General features: G+C 31.4%; 1 protein-coding gene across 2 annotated transcripts in view; it reads right to left on the reverse strand.

The window, feature by feature from the left end:
- Positions 1 to 19,304, reverse strand: part of LOC145663688 (carboxypeptidase B-like) — a 102,408-nt gene that overhangs the window by 30,555 nt on the left and 52,549 nt on the right. For both annotated transcript variants that reach the window (XM_081729785.1, XM_081729784.1), the window contains exon 4: positions 10 to 167. In XM_081729785.1, coding sequence (XP_081585911.1) covers positions 10 to 167 — 158 coding nt within the window. The remainder of the gene's footprint in view (positions 1 to 9; positions 168 to 19,304) is intronic.

Here is a 19,304-nt window from a genome sequence, read left to right on the forward strand (position 1 = left end):
TATACTTACCCTATTCCGACTGTAATCATACCCGTCAGGATTAAGTAAGGGAATCATATACCAATCTACAGCATTAAGTACATCAAAGTGATAGGTTCTATTTTCCAGAAGTTGATAAAGTATATACAATCCACATGCAGGAGACACCCATTCACGCGCATGGATACCTTGAAAATTAAAATTATTCCTATGTTGGTCGAATAGTAAACCTGTATGCAGTTAAGAAATTAAATAACAAACACAAATTTTTCGTTACAGGAAAAATAAGTTATTCATGATTGCAAGAGTTTCCTAAAAACTTTAGGGTTAAACATCGCACTTTAATATGGCTTCTAATGTCTGCAAGAAATTCAGCAGTTAATTTTATTTAAGATTGCTCAGGATAGATACCTGAAAATAATGTTAAAAAATGAGACTTATTCATGATCCTATGAATCTCCAAGAGTTTAATTAATTCTCTATAAAGGTATTCTTCACTAGTACTTATCGCAACTTAAACTGTCAATGAATGCCATTTAAATTAACGTTGTACTATAATGATATTATATTAACCACGATGAAATCCTGTGCCAGTTTTCTTGCTTAGCCCATTGTTTTACGTATATGGCGAATCATTTTTCTGTTTCCTTAGAAATAACTTGGTGTTTTAATTGTTTGATTTTGTCTTCTTTAAATTTAAGTGAGTCTTGCATCGTAAAAATCAAATTTTGTGATTATATATAAATTTAACATCCCTTGCTTTCTTGAGATGAATTTGCATTATATATAAATTTGTTTTACTTAAATTTGAGTACTAAACGTTAAAATTATGTATATAAAATGTCAAATTATACTAGCAGAACACCCGTTCTTCGCACGAAGAGAATACGTTTCAGTTTGGACATAAAGTGTTGAATTTGGATTTAAACAGCATCGGAAGTGTCACTGTTCGTCTCAGCGACCCCGAAAGCTATGTATTCGACACTAATATCGGTCACTTTCGATCATTTGTATATACCTCTCCCTCCCCCAAGTTGCGAGGCTGAATTTGGATTTAAACTGCATCGGAAGTGTCACTGTTCATCTTAGCGTCCCTGAAAAATATGGATTGGTCGTTTTCGATTATTTCTAAATATCTCCCCCTCCTCCTCCCCTAGTTGTACTGTCAAAGAGAAATGATAAAAAAGATCCTAGGATCGAACCTCATCTATGTTGAAAATTTGATTGAGATTGGTCGGGTGTTCAAGAGGTATGATGTCACAAACATAGTGACTTTCATTTTTATATATATAGATATATAACATAAGAAAATTTTAACATTTAATAATTAAATTTAGTTTTAGTAAAATACATTTATGTATAATGCAAATTCATCTCAAGAAAGCAAGGAATATGTAGTTTGACTCGAACAAGAAACCAGTAAAATTACAATATTAATTCCAAAGAAAACTTTTAGCCTATATAAATCAATAGGTTAAAAGTAAATAAAGTATAAGTATTCAGTACTGTTAACAATATTGCTTATACCTCCTTAAAGAAATCTTTTCATCCACAACACTTAATGATAGGGAAACTTCATATCTTTTTTTCAGTTGTTTTAAGTAGTGAGATATGTCGAAAATATAAATGATAGTTAAAAGTATACAAATTCGAATGTAATTCTAAGATCTCCTTACTTTCATTTTGGGATAATACTGAAGGAATTAGATCCTATAGGTTTGGTATATATTGCTAACTTACGTTCTGATAGTGTGAAACATCCCAAAAAAAAAATGAAGATTAAATGGTCAAATTAAGCAACAAGGAGTCTCAAAATGGTAGCTGTTGTCAAATATCATATATCAATGCAAAGGCGGGGGTGATGAAGATTCAGACTTTCCCGAAACTTTAAGAAAATCAACATTTTCAAGTGAAACAAGCAAAGAGTGAGCAAAAAGAAAAAAAAAAAAGTAATCAGAAAAGTGTAGTTTTTTCTGAGTCAGTCCAAAGCGTATCTCCAATTTACCAAATTCGGTGAGCACGAGAATGAACACTGTGTGAAACGAGATGGTGCAATAAGAATCTATTACTTTTTAAAAAAATATTGATTACAATGGTTGCAGCTTTTAAGTATGTCATCAACTATCTGGTGAACATTCAAAATATATGTTATGAATAGAATATATATTAATTTTAAATGATGCAGAAACATCGTCATTCATTCCAGCGCTGATTATCATTTCAAAATTATTGTTGGAGTTGAAATCTTACAAAAGCATTTTACAATGCCCAACAATAAGTAAAGATGACAATAAAACTTGCACATGATTCGACACAAAGTACTGACTATGAGTTTTACAAACTGTTCAAAGGATCCCTGGAACTAGTAGCATCCTATGTAATAATTCGTCTTTAGAGGTATTACGATTCACATTGTACAAAATACAGACTCGGAGACATACTTCCCAATACTACTCTTTTTTATATTCTTAATTAGATTAAATTTTTTTATCTCAACAGGATACCCTATCATTTATCTTGTATCTGATTCCAACCAAGTGTCACGCCATTTGATCGACATGCATTCAAATTCTACAGGGACGACTTAATTGATTCTTACGATGAGGTATTTTGAAGAAAATGGGAATAATAGGGACAAAAAATCTGAAAATGTCCTCTCTACACAAAACAACTGCGAAGAAAACATTTTCCCACTATTTTCTCTACTTTCTTACTATTTAGCTTTAGTTAAACAAAGATTTTCAAACCTGAAATTAATTAAAATGTATTTGAGGAAACGAAGAAGTGAAAATTGGTTGAATGGACTTGTTTTTGTCTTTATTCATATTTTTTCCAAATCTAGGCTGTAGATTCTCCTAATTATCAAACCATTTTGTTGGATCTGGAACGCAAGACGTATAAAACTCATTGTGAGAAATATAGGTAAAAACAATTACGAATATTTTCTTTGTAATATCAATCTTTTCTTCGGCATTGTACTCGTGGAACAATATTAGTATTATCCATTATACTAATATAGAAGCGAGTCTCTTTTTTTTTTATCTAAAAACATTTTTTTTTTTTGGGAAGGGATCTCTATCAATCAAAATTTAAGAAAATACTAAGTCTCTTTATTCTCACATTTATTTAGTCAAATTGTTTGAGTTGTAGCCAATGTACAGAAAAATATCAGTTATTAGATAAAATAATAATAATTAATAATAATAATAATAATAATAATAATAATAATAATAATAATAATAATAATAATAATAATAATGAGTAAAGACTACATAATACAAGATAAATATAGTAAATATGTGTAGAAGGTTGATAGAACTTCTGCCTCGAAAGAAAAGGTTACCAAGGGGACCTTTGTATGTTTGTTTTACCTTTTTTGTTGCCCATAAATGAATTTCAACAGGTTATTACTTCTCGGTGACTCAGCTTTTAATGTTGCACTTTAAAAATTGATACAGATAGATTTTTTTCATTTTTTCAGTGCACCTTATCTACGAATATTGGGGAACTAAAAATGCTGTGTCGTATGATTATCAGTAATCTGCCTCCAAATAAATCTTTTTGCCATGTGACCATTACCAATTATTTAATTAGAATTGTAACAGATAGGAATACTTATGAAATAGTCCTTTTGTTGGCATCTCTTGTATGTTTTGTTAACATCCTTTGATATCTGTTCTTGAACTTTCTCTAAAAGCACATAATTCATTTCAATGGATTGCACTTTGGTGTAACTAAAACCTACACTCTGTTTCACTTTAGAGGTCTTAATATGTATTAAGGTTGAATCCTGTGAGACGGACCTTAAAGAAGGCCTAAGTAAAGTAAGTTCTTACAAACTGGAAAGTCAGGAAAAACGAGGAAAATTAAAAATGGCCAGGGCATATCAGAGAAACCAATTGAAAATGAGAGAAAGTCAGAGGAAACATTGAAGTATATTCGGACGTTTTTGTTTTATTAAATGGAGAACATTTAAAATAGATAGAAATATCTTTAACGTAACGCCATTATGAATCATCGATGGTGCGATGAATCAGTGGATTGGAATATGTGTAACCTACTACGTCATTTGCACTACTTATTCAATGACTCTGCCGCTAGTCGAGGAAAGTTTACTGCTATCACAGGATGTATAAAATTTTCTGTGAAATTATGTGACGTCCGCTGGTTCAAAAATGCCATTTGTTTTCAAAGGGCAATGGAAATTTTGGATTATGTAATTAAACTTCTACAAGCAAAGCTGCCAAACACAAGATCTATTTAAAAAACCGAAGAAGGTAGCAAGAGATCCATTTATGAACTGCAAATTGGCTTTCTGCAAGATGATATATTGAATGTCAGGCCTTCCTGCGTAGGTTTTAGCCTTCAAGACTAATGGCTCTAATCGTTTTGAATGTTAAAGGGAAATTTTTACAAGACCTCATGATTCATTGTGGGAGACTAGAACTACTGAAAGGTATAAATACAGGGCTATCAAATTTTCATGTGTCAGAAAATTTTATTGTGAGCAAAACTGTCAACAGTAGATTTGCTTCCTGACTTTCTCTCGCAGAAATAGGAAGAGAGACCAGGGAACAACAGGAACTGGAATTTTCATGATTAACCTGAATCCTAACTACTATGATTACCAAACTTCAGCAGTGCAGTCTTTTACAGTACAAAGCAGTTAAAGATATTTCGTTAGATCCTAAGATAATTCAACATTTACCCCGTGTAGGTCAAAAACGGTTCTCTTTTCTTCTAGATAAACTTCATATGTCTGACAAAAAAGGTGTTTTCTTCTTCTAGACAAATTTCATATGTCTAACATCAGAGACGTTGTGCTCGCTTAAAGCTCTAGGAAAGGATGCATCTCTTTATTCACCTGAATTCAACTTCAAGAAATCTTCCAGAGTTGTAACAAACAGGGGCGGATCCAGGGGTGATCGGAGCGACCCCCCCCCAGAAGAGGGAACTTTCTTATTTTATATATATAAATAAAACCCATCCCGAAGTTTGGAGCCCTTAAAAGTAGCAGTATGACAATCCCCCCCCCCCAGAAGTCGGTCCTGGATCCGCCCCTGGTAGCAAATTAGAACTTGAGACTGCTTACAGCAAGTTTCTTACTGGTACTGAAGAATTATGGAAAATTCTAAAAATTGGGTTGCCATTCTTGCATGGAAATGCAACGATCGAACGAGGGTTTTTCGTCAATAAATCACTTTTAATGTAAAATATGCATGAAAAGGCTGTAGCAGAAAGGCATATTCATAACTATGCACAAGAGGCAAGAAGTATGGAACACATGCAAATCATCAGAAGATACTACTTTACGTGAAAGGCTCCAGAGACACTGCAAAGAGTACTTGCACCAGCAGAATGAAGAGATAAATGAGTACAACATAAAGGAATCTGAGAAGAGAATGTTGGATGAATAACTGAGAGATTTGGAGCAACAGAGAATACGTCTGAAACGGGAAAGTGATGTAAACGAGATAGCCACCGAACTAAACGAGATGAAGACGGAAAGGACTTTCTTGACGTAAATTGCAAGAACTTTCTGACGAGAAGGTCGATGTTTGGTCATAATTTTGCGTTAATCTTGTTTCTAATTATAGTTTAATAGTTTTAATTCAAATAAATTGCTGTATTGGTTTTTACTATTTGAAAGTTTCAGTCATATTTATATGTATTTTATGTGGAGTTTAAAAAATAAAAAAGTAGTGACAATATATATGAAAACAAAAGCAAAATAGGTACAAAAATAAAATACTGAAGGGAAATTATCAAATTGGTGAGGTCGGTTGTAGGGGAGGGGAGGACGACTTTACAAGAATTGCATGTAGCCATGGAAAGTCATGGATTTTTTTTTTATTATTTTTATCAGAACTTATAGGAATCTTGAAGTGTTAGTTACTCCGAAGAGCAGTCCAAATTTTATATTTTAGTGATTTTCGAGATATAACCATGTTTTTGAAATTAATTGTGTGGATTATACATTAGAGAAAGTTAAAGGAATGAATAATAATTATTGTGTTATGTATTTCAAGTGTGTCTCCACCAGCTTGGTAGGGGTAAATCACTAAAAACTTTTTTAAAATGTTACATTTTCTAACCCCTAATGACTAAGAGTTAATTTGAGAAGTATCTTATCAGAGACTGATCAATCTCCAAAGTGTTGAATATATTTGTATTTTGTAGAAAAATTAAACAGTATAATTTGTGCGCAAGTACTTTTTTTTGTAAGGTATATCGATATGTTCTTGAAAGTTATACTATCATAGTAGTTTATATCAAAATTGTTTAAATATACGAAATATTTTCACGGTCAGGAGACATCATTTCTCAGCTAGATGAAAGGTTTTTTTTAGCACATTGTGAAAAATAATTTTATGAAATTCAACTAACTGTGTACTATGTGCTTTACAATTCTAGCTCTCACCAAAGAAAAAAAGGTTACTTGCCCAGGTTTGTATATACAGAGTAGATCATTCATGAGCTTCTTCGTGGCTAAGCGGTTAGCGTACGCGTCTTTGGCGTGAGAGACTCCGGTTCGATTCCCGGTAGGAGCTCATGTGGTTCGGATTCCACGTTAATCAGTAGGTCCCGTCTCACACAGCCTCGTTGCTGACAGAAACGTTAAGCTCAAAAATCAAATCAAACCTATTAGATCATTCATTTCAAAACACCTTTGTGACTAAAAAAAATGGACAATGCAAATATCGACAGGGAAAAATTCTTTAACATGCCCTGCAATATCATCAGATTAACATTGTTCCCAACCTATGCGAGAATTTGTATTTAGCCTACCAAAATCTATTGCTGCAATGATATAGAAGCAAGGGAAGGCATTAATCATGTTAAAAAATTACCACAAATATGTCATTCTAAGTAGTAAAGCAAGCTTACGAAACTTCTTTAGTGGAACTATATTAGTCGCCGAAATGAAGTGATCTTAGGGCTGTTTCGTTTCGTGCATACTTATTTCTATTTAGTGAGTGATGTTAATTATCCATGCTGTGAAGACTGTATCGTTCCACTAAGTATTTTTCAAATTTTTATGGAATATCCAGAATACCAGATCTCAGCGAACTGTTCGGACTATCTATTGATTTCATTTTGATTTTGAGAGATAATTCTATTTTAGTGACTGAATTGTCTATTTTATTCGTAAGTTTTGCGAAGTTAGTGTTTTTTTTTTTAGTTTTTTCTTTCCAATTTTTCCTGTTAGGTGATATTATAATTGCTACCCTTTGAACTATTTTCATGTTATATGTTCTTGTTTTGTCATTTAATATTTTAGCTTGCTTATGACTTCTGTCTTAATTTTATTATAGTAATTTTTGTTGGATTTACTCTATTATCTCTTTGAAGCTGTATTTGATTTGCACTGATTTACACTATTTACACTATTTACTGAAGTCGTATCTTTAATTTAACTAATCTTATGAGCACCATGTGTCATCAATCTTATCGTGACGGGGACAAATAGTCTCACTATTGATTTCCTCATTAATCTCAGCAATCAATCAATATCGTTATAACAATAATTTTTGATCCAGTGCATTCTTGTATTTCTCCCTAGATTTTATAATGTTCTTATCATTATGTGTCAACAATAAATTTTAGGTTCTGTTCTGCTGTTTCCTTTTCGTTTGTTTCTTAAAATGTTTATATTTTTATATATATTTATCATTGTGAAAAGATAAGCAGTTTTATTGCTGACTTTTTTTCGAATCAGACTTTGCAGACTGTATTGGTATAAATTTGCTATAGAATTTTGTGCCAATATAAGTTTTTGATATAAACAAAGTTTGTATTATAATTTATAGAATTCTTTGTTCTTTTTTGGTAGAAATTTTATTGTTTAATAATAACAAAATATTTTTATTTTTGAGGTCCAATCAACTAATAATAAAGGTGATAGTACACTTACATCATCTGTACAGATACATGATGAAATTTTGCTTTTTCATTATAAATGTTACAACTTGGCGTAACGTGTAATTTTTCCCTTCAAATATGAATATGAGTGCTGTAACTTGAATTGTTTGAAGTTCAGAGGAGAAACTAATTCTGACGCATCCACATTTTTATATTTCGATTTGGAAGCGTTTGTAAAAATTAGGAAAGTAAAATGATTATACCACGAATTGTAGTGTCATTTAATTTATCATTGTTGTGTAAGTCGTTGTCATTATATAAGTCAGACATTATAGTATAATTGTTAGAAAAACGAACAAAAGCCAAATAGCACTTGTTTTTATATCAAATGGAAAACAACTAAAACCGAAATACCCTTCTTCCAATTCTAAGTTTATCTAAATGATTTCGTAATATATATCTGAATATAATTTATGCTTTCCATATTTTAAATCCTACTTCTGGTCCTTAGTAGAAAATGATCATCTTAAAAAGGAACAGAACATTTCTAATACGTTAAAATATGTTCTCAACAACTGACTAATGGATATAACACTAAATAACTTAATAATTAGATCCGAGATTTAAAAAAAAAGAACAAATTTTTAAATTTGAGATTGAATTTTATAAATTAGTACAGAAAAAAACAGAAAGAGAAAATGCTCTCTTTATATGGTTGTGAGATATGAATACGATTAACGAAGCAGTTCCATATTTTGTATTTTCTATCAACAACTTCTTCACTATACATTAATTGTAGTACACTGAAGAAATTGACCTAAATAAACTTTTAGCCGATTTGAAGTCTACTCTAGTAAAAACACAAAATTGATAATAATTATTTTTTTTTATTAAACATTACGCAATCAGATATTTTGAGATGAAGTTTCTGATGACTTAGATTTTTCTTCGGCTTTTATACATATTGAGGATGCTGATTACAAAAATGAACTTCGTTTTACGCTAACACATCAGGCTTCTTCAGAAATAGCGCCCAAATTCGGGAAAATTACAAAATTTGTGTATTTTACAAAATATATAGAAAATTTGAAACTCTGGATAAATAGAATGATCACAGGAATGAATGAACACAGGAATAAATCTTGGGTTTGTATATTTTATGTTACAATAAGAATGAGCAGCTCTTCTAAATTTTCCAGTTAAATGATCATGATCAGCAACTTTGGTTATACATGATTTTATATTGTTTATAGTCTTTTTCAATTCTTTAGTACATTCATCAAGTATAACTTCTATATCCTCCTTTTGTTCTTTTATATCTATTAATATGTCATCTATATCATCAATATCATCATCATCTTTTTTCATATACAATTCCTCTTCTAGATGTTTATAACCTTCTTCGATTTTCTTTTTTAAATGACTAGTTAAAATATTTAACCTCTCTATTTTCTTTTCTAATAAGCGTGGAAGTTCTTCAAAAGTTCTTTCACAAATATGACATTTTTCAGATGATTCAAATATATTTCTTTCTTCTTCTGTAAGGTGATTCATAGGTTTATAAGTATCATAAATCTTTGCAATTTTAATAGCTTCTTCTTTTAATTTTTCTACAAATACATCTGATACATTATCTCCTATATATTCTACTGGTTTGCTTTTATAAGAATCTAAAGTGCTTTTGACATAGTATGTAAAACTATTTGGTTTATGTTCTTGATATGCGTTTGAATAAGATCTTTCTGGATCAGGTTGGCATGTAATAATTTCCTTTAATAGTGATTCAAAGTCAGCAATAATTGTAAATGGAATTCTCAAAGTTTATAATTCGTTTATAATTAATAAATTCAAGTACCTTATTCCATTCTTTTGGTAAAACGATTTTTGCAGCTGAATATAATCCACAGTATTTTTCATGCTCTTTTAATAACTCTTCTGATTTAAAATGCTTAGCTAAACATCTTTCACATAGGAATCTTTTATGACCATCTTTAGTTATTTGATTGCCTACAAGCTTCCACAAGTCTTTAATCCAACAATAATGAGTTTTCTTTTCACTTTTAAGATATAACAGATGAATATGTTTTTCTTTCTTTTCTTGTGCGATTCGAAGTGGAAAAATTGAATAGTTATTATCAAAACTAAATACACTAATGGAAATATCAGTTCTTTTTTCAAACTTGGCTATATCAGTGATTTGTACAGGAAATGGGATATCTTTAAAAACATCTCTAAACTTATCTTCATGTTTTTTATATGTAGAGACCCTGTCTCCATGTTGCCCATGTTTAACTGGATATAATGCAGATATGACTGAGTATAGGAAACACTTTTGATCATTATTCTTTATATTAACACATGCTCTTCTCTTCTTAACCATGTATGGAAGTTCTATGTAAGAGGAACCTCTCATTGATACATACTTATTAATTCTTAATTCTAAAAAGTCTATAGAATGTAACATCCATCCAGATCCTTTACTTTGAAACTCTTCCATTTCTCTTATGAGTTTGTATGAAGCTTTTTTACAAAAGTCATCTAAATCTGTAAATTCGAGTATTATTTCATTTGAAGTTTTAAAATTATGTTCTTGTATCATATTTTCTTTTTTAAATTTACAAATAAATGACATATTAACTTTAAGCGCATTGAAAAGTTTAAAACTGTCCTTGATTTTATTTTTAACAATCCTACTACTTGCATTTAAGAATTTCAAAGGATCTTTATAACCATCAATGTTTTCTATTCTAAATGTCTGTAATCTATATTTCAATGATGTTTCTTTCAATTCAACTTTTAGCTTAGGTCTTTTCGGTTTCGGTTCTTCAATTACTTCTTGTTTAAAGGGGAATATATCTCTAATCTGCCTTCTGCTTTGTTCATCGTCATGTTGCTTAAGAAGGTTTATTAGTTCTGCTTTTCTTAATCGGGAATATCTTTTGATTCCCTTTTCTTTACATTGTCGTCTTAACTCTATTACAGTAAATTTACTATAATTACTCATCTTATTTATTATATATAAAATCCTACTACTCAATTTTTATCTTCGCCGGATTATTTCTGTTCATTTTTGTACTATTTTTAGTTCCATATATCCTAATACAACGCTTAACATTGTACACTCCTGCCATTGTCTACATATTACGCGTTGTATTAGAACACGACTTTGATGAGAATACCCCATCAAAGTCACATATACACATATTAAAATTAAATCATTTTTGTAAACTTACTCATCATCATCATCATAATCATCACTGCCATATTTATATTCATCATCACTATTCAAATCAGATGTTTTTTGTTGCATTATTAATAATTCTTTTTCCTTTAACATTATTTGCTTCTCTACTAGTGCTGCTAAGAGTTTAAGATCATGATGAATTAGTTTAAGTCTATCATGTAATAAATCAAAATGTGCTTCCATATTTGTTATATAGAAAACCAACAAAAAAATGAAATAAATTTAAAATCTAAGAATAAAAAACAAACATGACTAGTGCTAAGGAAATATTATCTTACAAGCCTATATTTGATTGTGTATGTAAATATTTAGATATTGGTGGTTATAATGATGAAGACAAAATAAATTTTAGCATCTCCATAGGTATGTTAGATCATTTGTTCAAGAAAGCCACTAAAGAAAACAACTCATTTCTTACACAAAACATTCTCTATGCAAATGTTATGAATTTGTCAGATGAGATATTAGATTCACTGACTAATGAACAATGGTTATCTATAGGTTATGATGATTATGAGGGGGAATATAACTATGATCACATTACAGAAGACTTCATACGTAAATATCTGCAGAAAGTTAATTTGAACGAAATATGTTTATGGAAAAAGTTATCGGAAGAGTTTATAAGAGAATTAGCTGATAAAGTTGATTGGGAGATTATTTCAGGAAGCCAAGACTTATCAGAAGACTTTATAAGAGAATTTGCAGATAGAGTTGATTGGAAGGAAGTATCGTATAACCAAAAGCTATCTGAAGAATTTATTAATGAGTTTATAGATAAGCTTGATTTTGATGCTATATCTTATGGAAACAAACTCTCTGAAGCCTTTATACGAGAACATGCAGATAAAGTTTCTTGGGGACGCTTATCTGGAACTCAACATTTATCAGAAAACCTTATAAGAGATTACGCTGACAAAGTAGATTGGGAAATAATTTCAATATTTCAAAATTTAACAGAAGGATTTATTGCAGAGTTCAAAGACAGAGTTCATTGGCATAACATTTCAATTTTTCAACACCTCTCTGTAGAGTTTATATATTTATTTAGACATTATGTAGATTGGAGAGTTATAATAAGAAAATACCGTAATAATCCTGATTTAGGTGGTATATTGAATTTAGCATTCGATGTTACAGCAGATGGTTTGTTTAATGTTTAACTAATTACCTTTTATGACTATTATATCATAAAAGTCGTAACCTTAATTATTAGATATTAACCTTAATTATCTTTTATGATTATTATATCATAAAAGTTGTAACTTTAATTATTTAATATTAACCTTAATTATCAGATAATAACCTATCATATAAACAATCAATTTCTTTAATCAATTCTTCTTCTGATAGTGGCGTCCAAAACTCATTACCCTTACCTTTACGAATATCTAGTTCTTGTTGCATTAGATTGAATAGCTTAATACTGTTAGGATCTCTAAACTTTTCATATATTATTACATGATTCGAATATTTTTCTTCTGCTTCATTAAGAGGCTTATATAGACTTCTCTTTTGACATCTGATAGCATAATAAGGGAAAGGATCATTAGGTTTGTTTTTCTTATATATGATTAGACAATTATCTTTTGAATTATCGTTTGTATATGGTGCTGCGATTGTTTTAAGATGATTTATTTCCTTTTCTTGTTTCTCATTGTTTATACGTAATTCATTCATTTGTTGTTCTATTTCTTGTAGTCTTGTTTGAAGTTGATCGTTGTTATCCTTATATTGTTTAAAGTCTTTAGAGAAATAGTCTTCAATAATATCATAACACTTATCATAAAAGTCTTGTGAAATCCAAAAAGCAATAGCAAGAAATATTTTTTATATACATATGTTCCTGAGATGACTGATGTTGTTTCTTTATCCCCTCCTTTTATTAGATATGTAGAGCAACAGAGCGAAAGTGCTCCATTGCTTTTTTCCGTTTTGCTATTTATTTTTTCATTATAGTATTGTATTAGTTCTTTTGATTCTTTATTTCTCAACCAATCTTTAAACGGCTTACCACCATCTTGACACAGTTTAGTAGCATTGAAGTAACCAGTCTTCTTATCTATAATCAGTCTAAAGTCACCAAACAGACCGTACCAGTAATCATCTTTAATCTGTTCATAGCAAATATCATTTAAACTATACGAATTATCCATAGTACTTATATTTATTATATAGAAAATCTTTATTTTTTTTTTGCCGGAGCATCACGATCTTGACATAGCTTAGTAGCATTGAATTAACCTGTATTCGTCTTTTATGGAATAATAACCATAAAAGACAACATTTATAGTTACACTACAACATTACTTTTATCTATCCAACTATTATGCGAATCATCAAACCCTAGCCATTTAACATATACTTTATCACCTTTCTTTCTCAACACCTTTTCCACCAAGTATTCATCTTTATGTTTCGTCTGTAATAGTTCTGGTTCGTAAAATCTACCTTGTACATCCTCTTCTTCTAAATCTTTAATTCTATATGTAGGTGGATTAGATGGAATAACTTCACTAATAACAAATACTTCTGTTGACCAATTAGGTGTATATCCTTTCTCAAATAACCCTTTCGATTTACTTATACGAACATAATCACCTAATTTGTATTTAGATTTAACACGTCTATATTCTTTTTTATACACTTTTTCCAATATTGTTCGCTCATTCTTCTTATTAACTTCTATAGGCTTTAAACCAATTGTTCTATGTACTCTATTATTATACTCACTAGCCAATGTTGGTAATATCTCTATCCATTTATAATTTCCTTGTGTTGTGAACCTTTTTCACATGTTTTGTTTAAGTGTTCTATTAAATCTCTCAACAACAGAAGCTTTCTTACCACTATAGGTTGAGTAGTGATTAATCTTATTTTCATCCATTAACTTCTTAAACTCTTTATTATAAAACTCTTTACCTTGATCTGTTTATAAGTTACTAGGTTTTCTCGTTTTTAATATGGATTCGAATGGTTCTGTAACATTCTTACCACTTTTATCTTTAACAGGAACAGCAAACGCATATTTAGAGAACACATCTATAATCGTTAGCAGATACTTATAACCTTTATTTAATTTGGAAACACCTTTTAATACTCCACTATCCATTTCAACAAGATCAGCTTGCCAAAGATCATCGATACCTTTTATAACTACACTTAATCTGTCAAATTTTTTTCTAGATGGTTTGTGAATTTCTTCTATAATGTCTTCTCTAACACCTTTACCTTCTTTTAGTCAATCGGGCTTTTTAACGAATTGAGTTTTAGTAACACCACATACAGAACAAATACCTTTCTTTAGATATCTTCCATTCTTTGTTTGTTCAATTCTAAAGGTATCTTTCTCCGTATCTGTTAACTTCTTACACTTAACACAATACATCATTATTTATTGTATAGAAAATCAACAAAAAAATTTAAAATTTATCATTACCTAATACTATACTTTTAACATTATCATCATCATCATCACTTGATTCGTTTTTATCTTCTATTTCTACATACATAATAATCAATAATAACTTACCTTCTTTCAATTCAGAATCTTTAGATGGTCTAATTGCTAACTGATCATTTATATTAAAGTGTAATGGAAAACTTTCAACTAAAACGTCATTTAAAAATAAGTCTATAAGATGTTTATTAAAACTCGATTCTATATGCATTAACCTACCTCTATAAAGAAATTTGTAGGCAGCAGCTAAATTATGTACAAAAAAGACTGGTTTCCCAAGATCATCTTCTGCCAATCGACATGGAACTTCAACAATTTCTTTTCTTGTAAGTAAATTAAACTCTTTTTTCACTGATTCAAGCTGTTCTAATGTTACAACATCTTGTTTATCAATAGCATTAGATACATTACCAAAAATATCCATATTTATTATATAGCAAACGTCTTTAGGAAAGCTCTCTTTCTATGTACATCACAACAAACAATAATTGACCTTCTTCCATAGCCGAATTTTTAGTTGGTTTAATCGTTATTATATCATTCTTCTTAAAACCAAAAGGTATATTTTCAATCAAAGTATCACCTATAGTCTAGCAGCTAGGAGAGTCCTGTTGGGAGTTTGAGAGCCAGAAGGTTTGTTTATTTTATCGAGTTCTACTATCTTTAGTGTTTTAAAAAAGATTGGTCACATGTTCTGAATCATGGTCATTATTGCGCAATGGCCGCCATCTTGAATATTCCTTTCGTATTCACTACATTTTTCTTAAATACATCTACCTCAAGCTGTAATTGTCGCAAAGGTATCAGTTATATCTCGTTCGATTTGCAATAGTATAGGCTTTTAGGTGACGTTATTCACTTGTCAGTAATACACACAAGAGGGAAGTAAAGGAGGGAAATTTGGAAAAATTCCCTCAAAAATTTCACTTTTACCGATTTTTTGCTATTGTTATATGGCAACGCTGGGTTCTAGACGAGAAAGAAAAATTACATACATTTCTTGTAATGTGATAAATATATGCTGAAAGTTTTGTCTTGATTGGTTTACTAGCAGAGGAGTAATAAAATATTTTGTATTTTATGATTTTGGTCGCTCTAACAATCTTTGGATTTAATGAAAGTACTTTTGTCACATAGAAAGACCTCCAGCTCAGACTGTAATTGCCGTAGAGGTACAAATAATATTTTGTTTTATAATTTGTTTGATTAGAGTAATAAATGGTGTGGATTAATCTAACATATGTGCCATTATAACTTATGACAAGGAAGTATAAAGGAAATAAATATAAAATTCACACGAAATATTTTCCTTTAATGATGTGGAAACACTAAAAGATAGAAGTGGAACTACTAGAAATTCACTAAACATTAATACCCAATATTTAATTCACAAGTGAAGACATAGATTTTTTAAAAATCGTAACATTTCATATTTCGTAATTAAGAAATGTGTTCCAAATTTGATATCAAGTGATATTTTCAAACAGCAATTTATCATTATTCTTATATAACAGTCCACAAATGTCTGATAAACTGACACTTTCATCCCACGTTTACACACATATTCTTCACTTTACATTTACAGAATGGACAACACGGTATTTGTTTCACTCTGCAAGGACAAACATTAACTTTGGCACATGTCTTGCACATACAAGGAGAGACAAATTCAGGAGGTCTGAAATATCCAGTCGTTATTATTGGCTTAAGATATCCTGCTTCTTCTATGTAACCATACTCTAGTGGATTCAGTGGTTGGGCTTCATCCAGCACAGTCACCCATATGTAGCACTGAAGATATGCACGCTGTATATGAAAGACTATCGTTGTTGATGATGGACATAGTTGAGAAAAGTTGATAGCTTTTGCTTTGTGGTACTGTTCAAATCGTTCAAATCGATGAACCAAGTACTTTTGCAATAAAAAGCTCAGCATTTTGTATCATTCTTCCATCCAAGGGAGCAACCCCAAAATTGTTCAACAGGGTTCCTGATGTCATTACTGTTTTAAGTGCCATAAGTTTTGTCCCAACCTTACTTGTGGTATCGCAACCAGTTAAACTGTGCACAGCAGGAAGAACATATAAAAGTGTGTCGTCCATGTTCTCCGTCATTTTGTGAAGTGGTATGTACCTCATAGATGGTCGTGTGTCTTTGACAACCCACAGTTCTTTCAGGCCACATTTTTTATAACTCTATTTGAAATGATATAGTGCGGAAATCATAACATATGTATCTACTGAGGCAATCATAACTCTTTCAATGGAATCGGTTTCGACCATGTGTTGGATGTGTTTCATGATTCTATTATCAGCTTCCTCACATTCACAGTGAAGATCTGGTACCAAACTAACAGATCCTTCGGTTAATTTCAGGCATAGCTTTGGGTTATGTTTGTGACCTCCTCCCAAATACAAAGATTTTATAGAATTTCCTTGATGACAATCCACTCAATGAAGAGTTCTTGCAAACGTGCTTTGTTCTGGCTTGAAGCCCAAAAAGTGTCCATGTTGACAGGAAGAGGTGCATTTGGGTTACTAGGAATCACATCAATAAGATCAACATTTTTTTGTCGCCTCAGTCGCTCCCAGTTTTTGATACTTTTATCTTGATAGAATTCAAACACTATGTCAGTGCGCAAACAACCTTCGGAGAGTTTTAAAAATATTTTCCACAAATAGTCAAAGTAGTCTCCAAACGTTTTACACATAATTCGTTTGACATAGACTTTTCGCGCGTACACCATAAAGTCAATCACCATTGCTGCTCTCGTTTCCTGCTTTGGTAGATAACTAACTACATTATTCTTATTTAAAAAGTGTTTTTCAAGTTCTTTGCTGAGTTGTGCTTTATCTGCTTTCTTTAAGAACCCATCATCTGTTAGATAATACGATGTAAATGTAAGATCGTATTTTAGTACTGTCTCAATATCGAAATTTCTTGAACATGCTATTTCTATGAACCGAATAGCATTATTTGTTTCTTGGAGTGCCGTCTCGGTTGCAGATATGTGTTTCTTTGTCTCTGGAAATTGTTTATGTATGGGATCTAGAATACCTTTGGATTTGTCAATGAGCCTTTCGTGAACGAAGTTTTTGTAGCTAGTATAGAGAGTTAGTACTCAGCTATTACTTGATCAATTTTTGTTCCACTTATAATGTTAGAAATTCCACGACTTTCGACTTTCGAAAAGGGATTTCCTCTCTCAAGCACAAGAGTTATCATCTCTGAAATATTTTGCTGCTCTTAAATTGTTAAAGACTTTGAAAACTCATGATGAAGAGCATATTCATCGTCTTCATTAAGGCCACAAAACCGTCTCAAAAAGTATGTTATATTTTCTTTCTCATGTTTGATAAGATTGTGTTTTGTCACGGCTTCTTTTTTCTGGTTACTCCGATTATGCCTCCAGATCCCTTGGCTGGCTTATTGTAGTGTTGCTCTAGTGCTTGATCCAATGCAATGCTGCTGAATCTATTGTTACTATGTTGAACTGTGAAATGACCGTTCTTAAACTCATTATAGATCAGAAGATGTTCTTGTTCTAGTTTTAAGCAATCGTGGTAATATAGAGTACAACACTGTGCATAATTTGTTCTGTCAAATGAGAAGAAAAGTGGCAAACACTCTCTAAGGCTGCATACATGCAAATCCCAGTTATTTTCTCTGTCCGCTCGAATTAAGTCTCGGAGAAGAGGAGCAAGTGTGGAGACAAACCGATCCCAATAAGCAAACATTTCACTCTTTTGTGCTCAACTTTCTCTAAATTTTTCAAAGTCCATTCTGATGGCACTCAGGTTTTCGATAGCACATTTAGTTTCTTTAGATAAACTTTGTTCTTCATACACAGATAACTGTATGCGTTTTACTATTGAGAACAATTTGGAATATTTAGTTATGTTAATCTGTTCCATGAACGCCTTCCACTCCAGTGTTTCCATTTCTTCACAAAGCATTCCTATTGCTCTAACTCCCCTGCTATAGTGGTTTCCTTTTAAAGTGTGTGGACCCATGGTTTCAGTCTGAACAAGCATTTCCAAAGCTCCACTGCTCTTGAGGTATAGTCCAATACATGCAAGCACGACTTTCTGAAGATGAAATCCTCCAAGGCCAAAAAATATGTTGGAAAACTTTTCGGGTTGAAGAAGCTGAATTTCTTTAGTTATATGATATACGCCTTCGTCACACCACAGTGAACTCTCTTCGATATTTAACTGGTGCAAGATATCTTGGAAATTACACATTGTTGTATAAATAGAGTCATACTGAGTTGCAGGATAGGGTAATATTGGAGTATATCCCGTAATGGTCCAGTGAGAAGGATGTTCAGATAGTGCACTCGTAAAAGCGTTTCTAGAGGGAATCTCAACTTCCTGAGGGAAATCTAAATGAGGTACGTTAGGAACGAAAGTACTGAGGATACTGCACCTTGTTTTTGGCTTTGTATAGTAAAATAGTTTTTGGGCATCTATATCTTTAGTGAGAGTTCGTGAAGTGACATCAATGCCAAACGTTCCCAGGTATCTCTCGCTAAACACACACAGAGTGTCTCGAAAGTACCCCGATATAGAATAATTCTGTTATTATCAGAGTTACAGCAAAATGTAAGAGGGAAAACCATCTCCAAATACGATGTTTTCAATCTAAAGTGAAGGTTCTTCTAACAAGACGTTATCACTCAGATGATGGTCTTGAAACAAGACAAGTACTGTGTCGTGTGTTCCATGCATTCCTGAAAATGTAGCTTCTTCTCTGTCGA

Source organism: Thermobia domestica, chromosome 11, assembly GCF_964235325.1.
Source record: "Thermobia domestica chromosome 11, izTheDome1.hap1.1, whole genome shotgun sequence".
Lineage (NCBI taxonomy): Eukaryota > Metazoa > Arthropoda > Insecta > Zygentoma > Lepismatidae > Thermobia > Thermobia domestica.